This window comes from Amphiura filiformis, chromosome 5 (genome assembly GCF_039555335.1).
Source record: "Amphiura filiformis chromosome 5, Afil_fr2py, whole genome shotgun sequence".
NCBI classification, from domain to species: Eukaryota; Metazoa; Echinodermata; class Ophiuroidea; order Amphilepidida; family Amphiuridae; genus Amphiura; species Amphiura filiformis.
This window is the reverse complement of record NC_092632.1, coordinates 35,196,559-35,213,038: the sequence shown is the minus strand read 5'-3', so window position 1 is coordinate 35,213,038 and position 16,480 is coordinate 35,196,559. Positions and strand designations below refer to the sequence as shown.

The 16,480-nt window shown below is 38.4% G+C and overlaps 1 protein-coding gene across 1 annotated transcript in view; it reads left to right on the top strand.

The window, feature by feature from the left end:
- The window catches only part of LOC140152151 (uncharacterized), a 43,839-nt gene extending 28,372 nt beyond the window's left edge, over positions 1-15,467 (top strand). Inside the window, exon 2 of the mRNA XM_072174450.1 lies at positions 15,394-15,467. Within this exon, the coding sequence (XP_072030551.1) occupies positions 15,394-15,467 (74 nt within the window). The remainder of the gene's footprint in view (positions 1-15,393) is intronic.
- The last annotated feature ends 1,013 nt before the right edge of the window (positions 15,468-16,480 follow it).

The following is a 16,480-nucleotide window of genomic DNA, read 5'->3' as shown; positions in this document are numbered from 1 at the left end:
GTATCTATTCATTATTTCTCTTCCTGTTTGAATGTCTATCTGTATAGCACTCTGTCTCTCTCTCTCTCTCGCTCTTGTCACTATAACTCTCTCTTCCCCAGCATTTTTTCTCATGTTTTCTGTATTTTTGAGCGTTACCGTAAAGTAACGCGATATACCATGCTTATGTTTCTTTATTTGCGATTCTTTCTTCATATTATTTTGTGTATTTTAAATTTGACTCGCGACTTCAGCTTTCGCGCGAGAAAATAGTCCAAAAACACGTTACTTACGCTAACGCAAATACTGATTAAAGCTAAAATGATGAAATATGTTGCAGAAGTGGAATATATTCGCGCGAAGCGCGCAAAAATTGGCACTTTTGGGGCTAAATTGGCCAAATATGCATGTTAATTTGGTCAGAAACCCACATACAGGCGTCAACATGGGAGTAGGGGTGGGGTGGGGTGATTGTTTGGACCATCTCCCTGGCAAAATATTGGGAATTTATCTCCCTCACATCCCCGGGATCTTCGCATGTGCTGAAAACCCACCTTTTCAGTTTCAGCTTCTTTCTTGTTCCTTCTGTGTTTCTTTTTTTCCACCCTTTCTCTCCTAGGTCAGCGCTTTGATAAATTTTAAAGGTGCTTTATCAATATCTTTATGTATGTATAAACCTCTATCTCTACGTAAATACATGGCTAAAGTCTGGATGTAGTGCCACGGAAGAGAACTTGTTGCTCCAGTGCAGTGCAGGTAATGAAGGTGCCGATATATACAAAGTGCGAGTAAAAATGGATCTGGAATTACATTGAACCAGTAACTGCTCCCCTGAACACCTTGTAAGTTGGATAAGACAAGGTGCTCACTGCTGGTAGAGAATTCCACCAGGCGACTGTACGCGGGAAGAACGAAGCCTTGAAGAGCTGGATACGGGCTAGTAGTGAACTGAATTTACTAGTATGGTAGGCTCTTGTAGAAGATGGAAGCATTGGAGTCATGTAAAGAGCTGGGTTGACTGGTTGTTACATATCTTGTACATGAGAATGAGGCTAGATGTTTTTCGCCTTTGCTCGAGGGAGACCCACTGTAATTCTTGAAGCATTGATGAAACACTGTCTTGCCGTCTGTATCGGTGGAGGACGAATCTTGCAGCCTGCCTCTGTATGTTTTCAATTTTATTGATGTCTTTTTGATGGTATGGAGACCAGACAGGACATGTATATTCAAGACGAGGTCGAATGAGCGACATGTAGGCTTGTTCCTTCATCTTGCGAGAGCATCCTCTCATATTTCTGCGGATGAGCCCCAGGATTTTATTTGCAGGAGCTGTCACACCACTGATGTGTTTGGACCAGGACAGATTGGAGGTGAATGTCAAACCAAGATATGGATAGTCGTCAACAGATGTCAGAGCACTATTCCCTAAATGATATCGGCCGTCAATAATATTCCGACGTAGGGTGAATTTCATAGAATGACATTTGTCCGTGTTCAAGGATAAGACAAGGTGCTCACTGCTGGTAGAGAATTCCACCAGGCGACTGTACGCGGGAAGAACGAAGTTTTGAAGAGCTGTATACGGGCTGGTAGTGAACTGAATTTACTAGTATGGTAGGCTCTTGTAGAAGATGGAAGCATTGGAGTCATGTAAAGAGCTGGGTTGCCTGGTTGTTACATATCTTGTACATGAGAACGAGGCTAGATGTTTTTCGCCTTTGCTCGAGGGAGACCCACTGTAATTCTTGAAGCATTGATGAAACACTGTCTTGCCGTCTGTATCGGTGGAGGACGAATCTTGCAGCCTGCCTCTGTATGTTTTCAATTTTATTGATGTCTTTTTGATGGTATGGAGACCAGACAGGACATGTATATTCAAGATGAGGTCGAACGAGCGACATGTAGGCTTGTTCCTTCATCTTGCGAGAGCATCCTCTCATATTTCTGCGGATGAGCCCCAGGATTTTATTTGCAGGAGCTGTCACACCGCTGATGTGTTTGGACCAGGACAGATTGGAAGTGAATGTCAAACCAAGATATGGATAGTCGTCAACAGATGTCAGAGCACTATTCCCTAAATGATATCGGCCGTCAATAATATTCCGACGTAGGGTGAATTTCATAGAATGACATTTGTCCGTGTTCAATTTCATCTGCCAAATAGTCCATTGTCCACTGGTGGAGCTTGTCAAGATCTTTTTGCAATGCAAGTATGTCTTCTGAATTGTTGATAGGTCTGTACAAGAGGAAGTCATCTGCGAAGAGCCGGATATTTGAAGTAATGCCTGATGGAATTTATGAATGATAAGAACAGCAGAGGACCAACCATTGTGCCCTGGGGCACTCCTGAGGGGACCCATTCCGATGCCTGGCCATCGATGACGACTCGTTGCGAGCGTTGCGTTGAGAAGCTGTCTACCCAAGCGAGTAATGAACCTTGAACTCCGTAATGTTGTAGTTTAAGGAGGAGGCGCTGGTGGCGAACGCGGTCAAACGCCTTGGAAAAATCCAACACAATGGCGTCAACTTGACCTTTATTGTTGAGGGCACTGGTTAGATCGTGGGTGGTTATCAGAAGCTGGGACTCACAGGGGCGGCCTGGGCGGAACCCGTGCTAGACGTCTGTAAGGATGTTGAAGGTATCATAGTGGTCCATCACCTGACTGAAGATAATGTGCTCAATTAGCTTGCTACATATGCTCGTGATCGATACAGGGCGGTAGTTAGAAGCTGTACTCCTGTCCCCGGAGCAGTTTCAACAGCCAATTCCTTCAAAAAACGAGCAGGGATATGATCGAGCCCAGTCGCTTTCTTGACCTTTAAGGATTTGAGCAGCTTTAACACCCCTTCGGTTGAGACGACAATATTGTTGATAGACGGGTAAGCAGGGCCAGTCATCTTAGGTAAGTTAGATTTTCCTCAGTAGTAAATACTGACCTGAACTGGTTGTTGAAGGTGTTTGCTTTCCCATTTAGCACGATTGGGTATCACGAATGGTTATGCAGTTAATATTATATAATGATGTGCAGTTAATATTCATATATTCTTTCCCAGTGGGCACAGGTTAGGATTTCGACGTTGTATCAACGTTGATACAACGTCGAAATCTAACCTAACCTGATTTCAACCCGATTTCAACCTAGAGATTGGTTGAAATCAGGTTGAAATTTCAACGTCGATACAACGTTGAAATTTCAACCTGATTTCAACCATGTTTCAACCAACTTTCAATGCAAAAATTAAGGAGGTTGAAATTAGATTGAAACTTCAACGTTGATACAACGTTGAAATTTCAACCTGATTTCAACCAATGTTTCAATGCACAACTTAATGACCTTACATAAAATATTATTAGGACGAAATATGCATATGCCTAGTATAATACATGTTTAAAGGTCGATAGCATTGAAATTTTACCCAAGTTTTTCTGTAAATCCAGGCCGCATGATCTAACGATTTAAACTTCCGTTCCCTTCTTCAAGTACGTGTGGCGCGCGGCGTGCACTACCTCAAATACTTACGCGAAAACACCGGGTGGTACGGGGTATGCTATACGGCCCCGTCGCCGCTCAATTGGCGGGCTGATGTTGATATGGGAATTCCTACAACATGGTGAAGTTGGTGCAAGAGACGTTCACAAAAACTTGTTAGGGGGGGCTGATGCAAAAGGGGTAGAGGAGGGGCCTTGAAAAATTACCAACAATTTTCCCAGGAAAATTGAGTTTATATGATTTTCTATGGGATTGACCCATAGTTTTCATGTCAAAGGGGGGAGGCTGAATTTTTAGAGATCTGAAAGGGGGCGAAAAGTGTTTGCAAGTACGCAAGCGTATGCGCAAGTGTTTATGGGTACGCACACGCATGCGCAAGTGTTTATGGGTACGCACTTGTGTTCGAAAGTTATTGCGGGTACGCACGCGCGTACGTTACGCAATCGAGTTTGCAAGTGTTTTCGAGTACGCATGCCCGTTCGCAAGTGTTTATGGGTACGCGAAAGTTATTACGGGTACGCATGCGAGTTCGCAAGTGTTTGCAAGTGCACACTCGCGTTCACAAGTGTTTATAGGTACGCACGCACATTTGCAAATTATTGAAGGTATACGTACGCGCGTGCACAAGTGTTTGTGAGTACGCACACAAGTGTTTATGGGTACGGGTAGGCCTACCCACACGCGAGTGCAAAACTGATGCCACTGCCACGAGCGGGATGGCGCATCAATCAATGACATAATGCCTTGAATGTGTCCGTTTGTTTGAACTTGATGTAGGATCTGGATTTGGATCTGGATAGGCAAGCAGTGAATTCTGCATCACGCTAGAGTTGTAGGCTAGTCGGCCTAGGCCTATATCTGAAACATGTTGAAAAACAATTTCAAATTTTTGAATATTCGTTAGTTCTGGTCGCATTTTGACCTATAATCATGTTTCTAATCCTAGATCACCATGTTTGGACATTCAAAAGTTATAAAAAAAATTTGGATTAAAATAATAGTATCGCTTTCGCCCAACACTTTTCCAGAACGCATATTGCCCAATGTACATCAGTAAGCAAAAGGAGTTGTACGCGTACGTTTGACGAACATGAACTTGAGACCTAAATTTGCAAATAAAACAGGTTAGTAAACATTTAAATTTTCTTTAAAGGTCTGCTTGATTTTTGGATACATTACTGGATGTATATTTCAACTTGGTTTTCCATTTTGTATCATCAGGATATGTTAAAATAGTTAAGCTTACTGAGCAGTTAAATTCCATGCCTGCTGCACATGACATGCATGCTGTACAATCATGAATGCACCATTCGACAGACACGAAACAGTGCCTTGAAGTTGACATGCTTAATGACTTGTATTTGTACAAGACCCAGTCATGCCAGTTTGGAATATTTGCTGGGGGCAATCAGGCCCGTAATCTGGATTGATTGGGGGGGGGTATTGATTTTGAAAAAGTGGACTTTTTTCAAAATTTGGAACTTTTTGGACTGGGCGGATTTGGACATTTTTGGACGGACCGAGATTACAGAAGGCATAAAAAACCTCTATTTTTCGCTCGCTGTGCTCGCAAATGGGACTTTTTGGGTTAAAAAAAAGGGGAACTTTTGGGCCTTTGGCATTTGGGCATGGGGGGTGGTGCTGGCTACGGGCCTGGGGGAAATGCAAATGTTCATTGTATAATTAAGAAACTAGGCCCATAGGCCTAGCCATAGTCATATCGTGCAGCAATGCTCATGTGCTAGGTCATTACAATCGCAAATTTTCAATTTGCGATTGTACTGTTTTTGGTCAGTTCTTCTTCTTTCTTTCTTTCTTTCTTTCTTTCTTCTGTCAAACCTATAACGACCCATCGTAGCCACATGCTCTAGGCCAGTGTCCAACTCGGGGGGTCAAAGGTCATAGGTCATTAAATGGCCAAAATGGGATTTTCACTAAAAATGCTTCATCTTCCACAAATTACATAATACAATGACGTCACTTGCATATCTGCATCGCCTTAGCCAGTGTCTAAAAGTTGTACAAAGAAAAGTTGTAAAATCTCACAATTGTATTATCTCGACATCCGTAATGGGTATAAGGCTCAAACTCGGTGACAACAAATCTCATGACCAGGGGAACATTATACAGGGGTCAGGTCAAAGGTCAAATTTTAGAAATGCATTTTCTGTACATCTGTAAGGGGTACGGGACTCAAACTCTGTGACAACAAACTTAATGACCAGGGGAATATATTGAACACTTTGCAGGGGTCAGAGGCTCAAACTCAGTGGCAGCAAATCTCATGACCAGGGGAACATTTTGCAGGGGTCAGTGAGTTCAAAGGTCATGCAGAGGTCAAATTTTAGAAATGCATTTTTTGGACATCTGTGAGGGGTACGAGGCTCAAACTCTGTGACAACAAAATTAATGACCAGGGGGATATGTTGGAACACTTTGCAGGGGTCGGGTCAAAGGTTAACTGGGGTCAAATCTTATACCGTAATTTCATTTTCTGTAATGGATATGGGGGCTCAATTTCGGTGACAACAAACCTCGTGACCCGGGAAACATTAAGGTCAAAGGTCAGGTACGTCAAATGGTCATAAAAGAGTTACATGCCTTGCGATTGTCTGCGCTCTGTGAGCGCAAATCATTATCTCTAGTGTATTTTTTTTAGACATTAAGTTACTGGTAGTGGTAGGGCAGACTAGATGTGTCTTTGAAGATTTGACATGAATTTCAATGTCAAAATGACAATTATTTTTAAAAATGATATACTGAGTGATAGTGATACCTAGTTTGTGGAAGTCCACATCCCACTGACAAAATGATATTTTAATAAGCGCAGAATTATATAGGAATACAGGGCCCAGGGGCCTATAAATATGGCTAGGCGTAAATAGTAGTACCAGTAATATTTAGTTAGTAATCTTAGGACTAGGCTAGTGGAATTTGTGGAATAAAGTTCTTTTCAAATAGATAGAACTTAAGAGCTCGGATAGCAACGTTTTCACTTATTTTGTGTGGGACATGAGAGCACATCAGACATATCTAATTGCATTTTGATTTGAATACGAGGAATGTCCTTCTAGTACGGTATCAAACAATTTTGATTGTTTGAAATTCGAGATTAAAAATTGATATTTTTGAAACAGTCCTCGAAGTAAATTCTATAAATCTAATGATATACTTAAAGTGTATGTAGCTGGGACGAGCGGCCGTCAATCATATGAAAATTTTGACCTTTCCTATTGAAGATATAGATTGTTCCCCAACAAAATTTAGGTCTTTTGGGGAAAAATCTATATAGAAAAGGTCAAAATTGTCCATTGATAGTTGGCTTTTCATCCCAGCTACATACGCTTCAAGCAGATATCATTCGATTTATTAAGTTTACTTTGAGAACTGTTAAATGTCAAAAATTGCCATTTTTAATAATTTGCCCGAAAATTTTTATTGCATCGCGAATTTCAAAAAATTTAAATTATATATCAGAAGGACATCCCCTTTTCAAAATTAATCATGTTAATGTTCGCTTGTGCTTCCTTGGTAGGCCTAGTTGCAACCGTTTAGTAAACATAACGGGTAGGCCTATATCTAATCTTTTCTGAGAGACTTAAGGTTAAATTACAAAGATATACATCATAGGACCCTAATATTAATAATCTACTTATCTTCGTTTTTAATAGGCTAAATGAATTATGAACTTTATTCAGTATTTGTATTCACGAGATTTAGGCCCTTAAAGCTATAGGCCTATACCTTCCAAGTTATTAAAGGTCGTAAAGATCTTCCTCAAATAGATTCAACATTAAGGTGCAATCTGCAGTTCTCTAGAAAGAAAGTGAGGCTATTTTTAATTTTTTTATCTTATCACTTAACTTATCACTGCTCTATGTCAAAAATATCATGTTCTCTGAGTATGCCTACTTTAAACATGTGCAAGCATGAGCCAATTAGTGTTGAACACTTTTTAGGCAGAAGAATTCACATCCCCAAATAATGTCTCTAGTCTAAAGCATGTGTCTAAAGGAGCAAAAATAAGTTATACTTTCCCTCTTTTTGGTCCCAAGAATGGCCCTATTAATTGTTCAGCAGAATGACCCTAAACAGTCAGGAGTAACAGGTCTACCTTCAGTAGGCCTATGCCTATTTTACATTAAGCATAATAATCGTACTGCAAGTCTATGTCAAATATAATGTTTTTGTATGTGTAAATTATGGAAATAATTGTATTTTTAAATCCCTAAATTGTTATTTTTGTCGTTACAGCTGACGTGTTGTTGTTGTGCCACGTGACAATGGAATCAAAACAAGATTGGCCATGCAATAGACAGACTATAGTCCATGACAATGTACAATGTTTAAAGCATCAAGAACATGGACTTAACTTAGAAAGTTTAGATGCAGCCAAAGATTTCGGATGAACTGACAACTTGAGAGAGCCATAATGTTAATACAAGAGCATGGTCAAATCAAAGATGGAGTAAATTGGCACGGCATGGCATGGACCAACTCCTACACTGAATAAAGTCCATCGTTGAGCAGTTGCTGCCACATACTACTCATCCGTTCAAGATCTAACTTAAGTTGTTAGTCATCATTCATTCCATATAGCCCGCAGATGGAATGAACTCACGCCTCACATTCCAGGAACTGTGAAATAGACCAGCTTCAAAAAGTGTTTTGGTCAAAAATGTGATTTTTGGTCAAAAAATGTGCCAACCCATCAGCTTAATGATATAAACAGCTGTTATTGCCTTGATAATGATATGTGTCTTGACATAGAAAGAACTAAGCAAGCAACTACAGATTCTGGTATAGATTTTCTTAATATTGGTATTGATGACATCATCAATGCGATATAAGCCTACTGATAGGGTTGACGTTTTCGATGCTTATCTCCTTCAGCTAAAACTGAGCACGACAAGGATCCTTTGAATACGTTGAAGGGTGGATAAACGCAGAACACTTCCAAAGCTATTGATCACACTATCTGTATATGATCTGATCATCAGTCTAAGAAAGTTCTGTGAAGTTCTTCGATGAGAAAAATAGAAGTATTCAGTTGTATAATCTGTCAACAATTTCCAGTTTAGTTATACGTGTAAAAGTCAGGTCTTAGAAACCATAATTATGTTAAAGATATCTTACATTGTATCAGAAGTTTTAAGTACCGGTAAGTTGTAACGTGAAAAGAAGAAAAACTTGAGATTTTTACTCAAGATTTTTACGCAAGCCAGGGGAAACCCTATATTAACATTAAGTGGGGAGAGCGGGGAGTGTTCGCCCTAGGGGCAGGTTCGCCCACCCCTTCATTTCGATTTGGATTTGGAAGATACCTTCTCTTAAATAACAGTATTGCGAACCACCAGCATCCATGGTTCGATGTAGAGAGTCTTTCCTATTCAGAGGAAATATTGCAATTACACACCTTATTGCCTTTTAACAATAACCAATGAGACTAACACGTAATGTGACCATCCATCTCAAACCTCGTAAAGAGGTCAAATTGTCAAGCACCAATTTTTAATCCTATTGTTAAAGAGGATAATAAGCTTATACTTATGTATAGCATAGTAAAAAGCGTAAGTCTTTGTTTGCTTTGGCTAAATCCTGTTCAAGTGGTGGGTTAACCACCAATTAACAATGAGAGGACATTCCTGAACCTCGTTCAGTTGGGGATGATTTGAAGTGACCGTCAATTATGACCATTTGATATTTAATACCAGCAATGTGGAAAAAAGAAATAATGTAGTGCCAAAATAATGTACCCTTTTACGGAAGGAGCAAAGTTTAACAAGTTATAACTCCGCTTCTGCAGTACGAATGTCAGTGGCGAATGTCAGGTTATTATTACCCAGTCTTTAAAAAAAATGCAGGCAGAAGTGGGAATCGATCTCGGTACCTCCCGGTTAAAAAGCACTGTGCGAGACCACTAAGCCAACTAAATATCTGTTGTGAGATGCTTGACATTAATCGTTGATATTGCTTAATGGAACAAAACGCGGAATTAAATCAGTAATAAAAGAAGTAGATTCTTATTTAGCGGTCAAATGGGAAATATTTGTCCCTGCTCTAAAGAAAATATAGGTTAGAAAATTATCAAATAAATTTAAATTAAAAATTGAGATTTTATAATTGTTTCTTTTACGAGGCGGCATTATCACAGACAAACACTGTATAAGCTAAAAACTCGACCCTCATCACTAGATGCTGTCATCTAGATCAGTTCTAGAGCATCAGACTGCTAATGTCAATATCGTTGGTTCTCCTGTCAGCAATGGTTATATTTATGATTTTAATGCTACGCTACAATTTGTTCAATTTTTTCGTTTATTTATGTATTTATGTATTTATGTATTTATTTATTTATTTGTTTTTGTTTATTTATGTAAATAGTTTGATATATTTGAAAGAGGTATTTGAGCAATTGAAATTTTGATTTTATAATCCTATGGGGTCATTTTGAACCCCACCCCTCCCAAATTGCCAAACGTACAACACCTATGACTTTGCATCATACATAATAATCAGTACGTCCATGTCATCATCATGAAAAAACATTCTATGTATACCTAACGCCAGCAACTAGACTAATATAAAAACATAGCACATCTTTCCTGCTCAATCAAAATAATACATGGTTTGTTATGGTTGGGATTAGTGTCCGATCTCTGTAATGTAATGTAAATGAAGCATATTGATATGCAGGAAGAATCGATCAGGGCACTAGCTTTATTGTCCTATGAGATGTAGGGCCTACTGCGAACTGCCCAAGCTGATTGTTCATTTAGTATCACAATCTATTGGGGGAAAGATAAGCACTATTCAAAATATCAATAGACAAGAAGAAAGGGATTTAGAGACTTGTAATTGAGTCATGCATGATTTAACAGAAGGTTCTTTCCAAAACCCAAACGTAATGTTGTTTCTCAGCACTATGGCTATCGGGGAATTTGGTGATGGCAAAATTAGGTGACATAGGTCATTATAAACTTCTCATATTAACTACGCGAATAATAGGGACGTGTTCATCGAACTGCAGCCAAAACAAAAAAAATACATCAAAACGTAATTTTTCTTGCATTCATAATGTTGTATTATCATTGATACATAAATACAGAGGGTTTTAATGGATATCTGTATTGGGAACATATGGGATTTGTCAAAGATTTATTGCAGTTATAAACTTCTTATTCGATTTGTATTTTGCATACCCTGAAAAAAATATAAAAATGTGCACTAGGCTAGGGTCACGTTCGCCCTTTTGAGGATGGGGTATGTTCGCCCTATATCTTCCCCGGGCGGACTTACCCCAAACTGGAGGGCGGACCTGCCCCATCACTCTCTAAATTTCTACGATTTAAAAATAAGTCTAAGAGACTTGTTAAAATGACAAAACTTTTGAAAGACTTAAAATTCAAATCTTTGTTAGAGTACAATTTAAATCCATTAGATTTGAATTTTAAGTCTTTTCATAGTTTTGTCATTTTAATAAGTCCCTGGAATTTAGAGAGCTGCAGCGTATTATGTAAAATATCGATAATTATACCATTAAACAAGGTAATACTACTGAAAAGCATGTTTGTTAAAGTTATGTAGTATCAGTATTACTCACACCACCGTTTATGTCCTAATCCATAATCTCCCCGTAGTTGTAAACATGATACGTTTAAGCTCACTTTGGACCCCTACATTTTACCCTGACCCGACCCCTGCAAACAAATTTAGTGACTCCCCAGAAGAGAATGAACGCTCTCAGTCGCTCTGTTTACTCTTGCATTGACTATGTTATTGTTATGCAATGTTTAAACCTTTTTTCGTGATTAGGGTGAACTTATGCATATGGGCGAACCTGCCCCAATATGGGGCAAGTTCGCCACTTTGCAAAACTTTTTTGTTTGCTCTATCCTGTTGCTATTGTAAGGCATATAGTTTTGGGATTGTGGTCATATATAGCTAAGACATAGGGCTTTCACATGAGCTAATCAGGTCATCCCTAACCTTAAAATTGACATCGCTAGGCTGGTCAGAAAAAAAATAGGGCGAACACTCCCCGCTCTCCCCTGGCCTATAAAGGGCACATTGCATCCAGTACATTCTTAAAAGGTTCCAAAAGGGTCAAGTTCTAAAGTTCCTCCTATTAAATATCTAGGCCTATGGATAAACCTCGCACTTTAACACAAACAGCTTTCTGAAAATTCACGAGTTCTTTTGAGAACCATCACAAATCTAATGTATTTAGGCTCTAAATGTCCAGCTCTAACACTTTTTAAACAATACACACGTTTTAAAAGGAAGGCTCCGCCTATCACAACATTATGCCCTATTTTATGTAAGAAAAATAATTATCAAGCACGAATCACGTGGTTTTATCTAAAACAAACTCATGGCGACCATGTGATTCGTGCTTGATTATTATTTTTCCAACATAAATTTATAAGGCATGATGTTATGATACTACCCGCGAGCTACCAACATGTGTAGGAGTATAGCATGGTTAAAATTGATTTTTTTTCCCAAAACACCAAAAAAATTAGGTCTTTTGGGGAAAAAATCTATATCTTCAATATGAAAGGTCAAAATTTTCAATTGATCGTCGGCTTTTCCTCCCAGCTACATACACTTTAAGAATATATCATTAGATTTATAAAATTTACTTGGAGGACTGTTATGTTATATATCAAAAATGTGAAAAATATCAATATTTGTATTATATCGTGAATTTAAATTTAAAAAAAAAAAAAAAAATTATTTGATATCAAAAAAGCGTATTCAGAATGCATTTCGATATGTCTGATGTGCTCTCATGTCCCACAAAAAATATTCATTCCAGATCCTCTAAAGTTGCACATTTATGTTCTTAAGACACAAAATAAAATTAGAAATAATTTTCTCAATTTCTTGAAAAGGGACCTTAAAATATCCCCAATTTTGGTCAAAATTGCGGACAAAGTCAAATTTCGATCCTTTTTGACCCATATTTTTGATTATTCAAAATTATTGAGAGAACTGTTTCTAGTTTTGTGTCTTTAGAACATAAATATGCAGTTTTTAAGACACACAAAACTATTTTTAAAAGTGTTTTTGGTGTTTTCCAGCTAAGGCGGCAGCCACTATGAAAGTGGTTATACCATCTTGAAAAAATAATGGATTACATCATATCCAAAATTGTTCTGCAGCTAGAGCACTATAATATTCCTGGTTGATTTTGTACCAATAATAGGTGAAAGAAGTGTCCTGTGTGTACATGTGTTTGTTGTTGTTTTCAGCTAAGGCAGCGGCCATTTGAATATGGCGACCCATCTTGAAAAAATAAACCAGAATTGTTTAGTATTGCTGTATTACTATTACTTGCATAAAGGTACACAAAATGCTTTGTCAACTCTATAATAACATGTTAAAATATCGTGCATCTATTTTTCAAAAGTGTTTTTAGAACGTCATTAAAACGTTTTTATACCCTTTATATAAATCAACAATAAAACGTTATCTGTAAAATGTTTTGTGTTTGCTGGGCAACTCAACTTGCAGGTTCTACGACGACGTTGAAAAATTGATATGATGATGATATCAAAAATAAATTTCAAAGTTCAAGGTAACTCGACTTATGCCCTAAAACGCGACGCTTACTTTGCACATAAAATCTATGGGAAGCTATTTATGATTTGAAGGTTTTAAATAGGTCAAATCATCAAATTGAGGCTTTTACGATAAACTGATATAAAAAGGTGAGAAATTAGCAAAATCGAATACTAAGAAGATTGCCCAAAGTTGCATGTTTACTCAGTGGTGGCCATCTTTTAAAAAATGTGAGTTTTGGGTAAAATTTGATTTTGACAAAATGTGTTTTTTGTAAAAATGTCATTTTGGTCAAAAATGTGACCATACACCACGAATGAGCCGTAAATGTCCTCAATTTCAATTTGGTGCTACGTGTATCTCATTAAATGAGGTACACGTACCACCAAATTGAGGTACCTATGAATACGACCTTCATGCCCATTTTACACTGTAACTCAGAATACAATTGAGGACATTAATTTACGGCTCATTCGTGGTGTACGGTCACAAATATGGGGTTTTTTTTCAAAACATGTGATTTTTGGTCAAAAATGTACTCTTGGTCAAAAATGTGATTTTTTGGTCTAAAATGTGATATTTGGTCAAAAATGTGATTTATGATCAAAAATGTGATTCATGGTCAAAATGTGATTTTTGGTCAAAAATGTACTCTTGGTCAAAAATGTGATTTTTGGTCTAAAATGTGATTTTTGGTCTAAAATGTGATATTTGGTCAAAAATGTGATTTTTGGTCGAAAATAGGATTTTTGGTCAAAAATAGGATTTTTGGTCAAAAATGTGATATTTTGGTCAAAAATGTGATATTTTGGTCAAAAATTTGATTTTTGGTCAAAAATAGAATTTTCGGTCAAAAATGTGATTTTTGGTCAAAAATGTGATTTTTGGTCAAAACTTTGATTTTTGGTCAAAATGTGATTTTCGGTCAAAATGCGATTTTCGGTCAAAAATGTGATTTTTGGTCAAAATTAGGAGTTTCGGTCAAAAATGTGATATTTGTTCAAAAATGTGATTTTTGGTAAAATTGTGATTTTTGGTCAAAAATGTGCCCACCAACTACACACCCGTTTGCCTCCCGCGTTGCGGTGCCGACTGCACCGGCCCTCCACTGCACGCGGCCAACCGACACCACACCCGGTAGACTCCCGCGTATGGATGCCGACTGCACCGTCCCTCTGCACCGACCACTGCGCGCGGCTCACCACGACTCCACACCCGGTTGCATCCCGCGTATGGGTACCGACTGCACCGGCCCTCTGCACCGACAACGAAGGCGATACCAGTTACCCAGGGGCGATACCAAGCCTAGCCTATAATCATGAATTCATGATAATATTCTCCCAGACGGACCACAGCGGTGAGGTTCTACACGTGGGTACGTATAAATTTATTACTATTATATTTAAATAAATATCAGATTAAAATCGGATTGAATTCAGGTTGAAATTTCGACGTTAATACAACGTGAAATTCAGGTTGAAATTAGGTTGAAATTTCGACGTTGAATCAACGTTGAAATCGGGTTGAAATCAGGTTAGAGTCGATTTGCAAATACAACGTGATTTCAACGTCGATACGTCAACCTGATTTCAACGTGATTTCAACGTCGGGTGTGCCCACTGGGACATAGGATGCTTCAGTTTTAACACAAAAAAGAAAACCCTCCCACCTGGCGATTTCAAAAATGTAACCACGCTTCCCTAGAATGTGGAATAAATTTTCTTATTTTAGTAGCATTCTAGAAACTCTGGGGTATGGCGATCAATGCTGTAGACGTAACGTAGCAAAGTAAGTTGCAAATTTTAGTTCCAGTAGGCCCCCTATCAGATTTAACTTACAAAATAATGTTTTGAACTACTGGATGAATAGTATACACCAATAATTAATGGAGAATGCTGTAGCGAGAAAAAATAATCGTGTGTGATAACGGGGATCAGTGGATGGTTGCATAAGGTGACAGGTTTTTAGCTTGGGTCATCTTAGACTCAAAAGCTATCGGACTGGGTCAACCTTCGGTTATGGGTCTAATACTTGGGGTCAATAGGATTTGAATACTAGTGTTTGTTTCATTCAGGGGATGGTTATACGCGGTCACAAGATCTCAGCTGGGTCACCTTCCCAGCTAACACACTACGTATTCACGACATTCGCGGACGTAACGCTTAGGTTTTCATTTACGTTGTAAATACGTAAATCTGTGAACTCGTATTCGTGTTTTGACTACGTTATTTTCGACGTTGATTTTTGGGTGTTGATATAATGTCATTATGACGTTGTTTCGATGTCAAGTTGGGAACGTATCATTCAAACGTCCCTATTAATTCCGTTATAACGTTGTAATACCGTATTATTATAGGTTCACGTGAGGATAATAAGGTTTTATTCCAGACGTTGATGCAATGTTTTACCATACCGGATAACAACGTTTGAATAATACGTTGTAAATACGTAAATTTGTGAACTCGTATTCGTGTTGTGACTGCGTTATTTTCGACGTTGTAGTGACGTTGTTTCGACGTTGATGCAATGTGTTTGACCAGACCTGGTGACAACGTTTGAATAATACGTTCAGAAAACGTAACACAAATACGTATCTGAAAAAACATGGAATAGTTTTGATGTATGTTATTATCGGACGTAGATTTAACGTCGTAGTGACGTTGTTTCGACGTTCACAACTTTACGTCGAAACAAGGTCAAAATGACGTTACATTAACGTCAGTGAATAACGTTGTTACTACTTAATTTACGTACTTACAACGTCCATATGTTACGTTTATTCCACTTTATATAACTTTTAGACGACGTTTTAACAACGTAAAATTGTTAGCTGGGTTAGAGCCAAAGGGTCTCAGATTGGATCAACCTTTGGTCACGTGGTCTATTTTGGGGTCAGGGATATTATTTTAAATAGTCGTTTTTTATTCAGGGGGTAATTTGATGTTATATGGGGTAACGAGGTCTTAGATGGGTCACCTTAGAGTCTCGGGGCGTCAGACGTGGTCAACCATGTTTCCTGGGGTCCAATTTGGGAGTCATGGGTCATTTGGATATTCGTTTTGGATTCAGGGGGTCATTGGATGGTTATATGGGATCACGGTGTTTTAGCCCGGGGTCATATTAAATTCAAAAGTTCTAGGGTCCATGGGTCATTTGCATAGTCTTTTTTGATTGAGGAGGTCGTTGGATGGTTAATGGGATCAATAAATCTTAGATGGGTCAATTTAGAGTCAATGGGTCTCAGAGGGTGTCAACTTTGGGTCACGGGGTTGTATACTTTGATCAGCTCGTAATCGGCGGGAAATGTTAGGCTTTTACCACTACGCCGAAAAATAGATCCACATTAAAAGTGATATTTTGGGATGTTCTGTTTTTGTGTCATGCCATATACCATAGCAGAATTTATAGACCACGAGTATTATCTATTTAGCGTATCAATTATT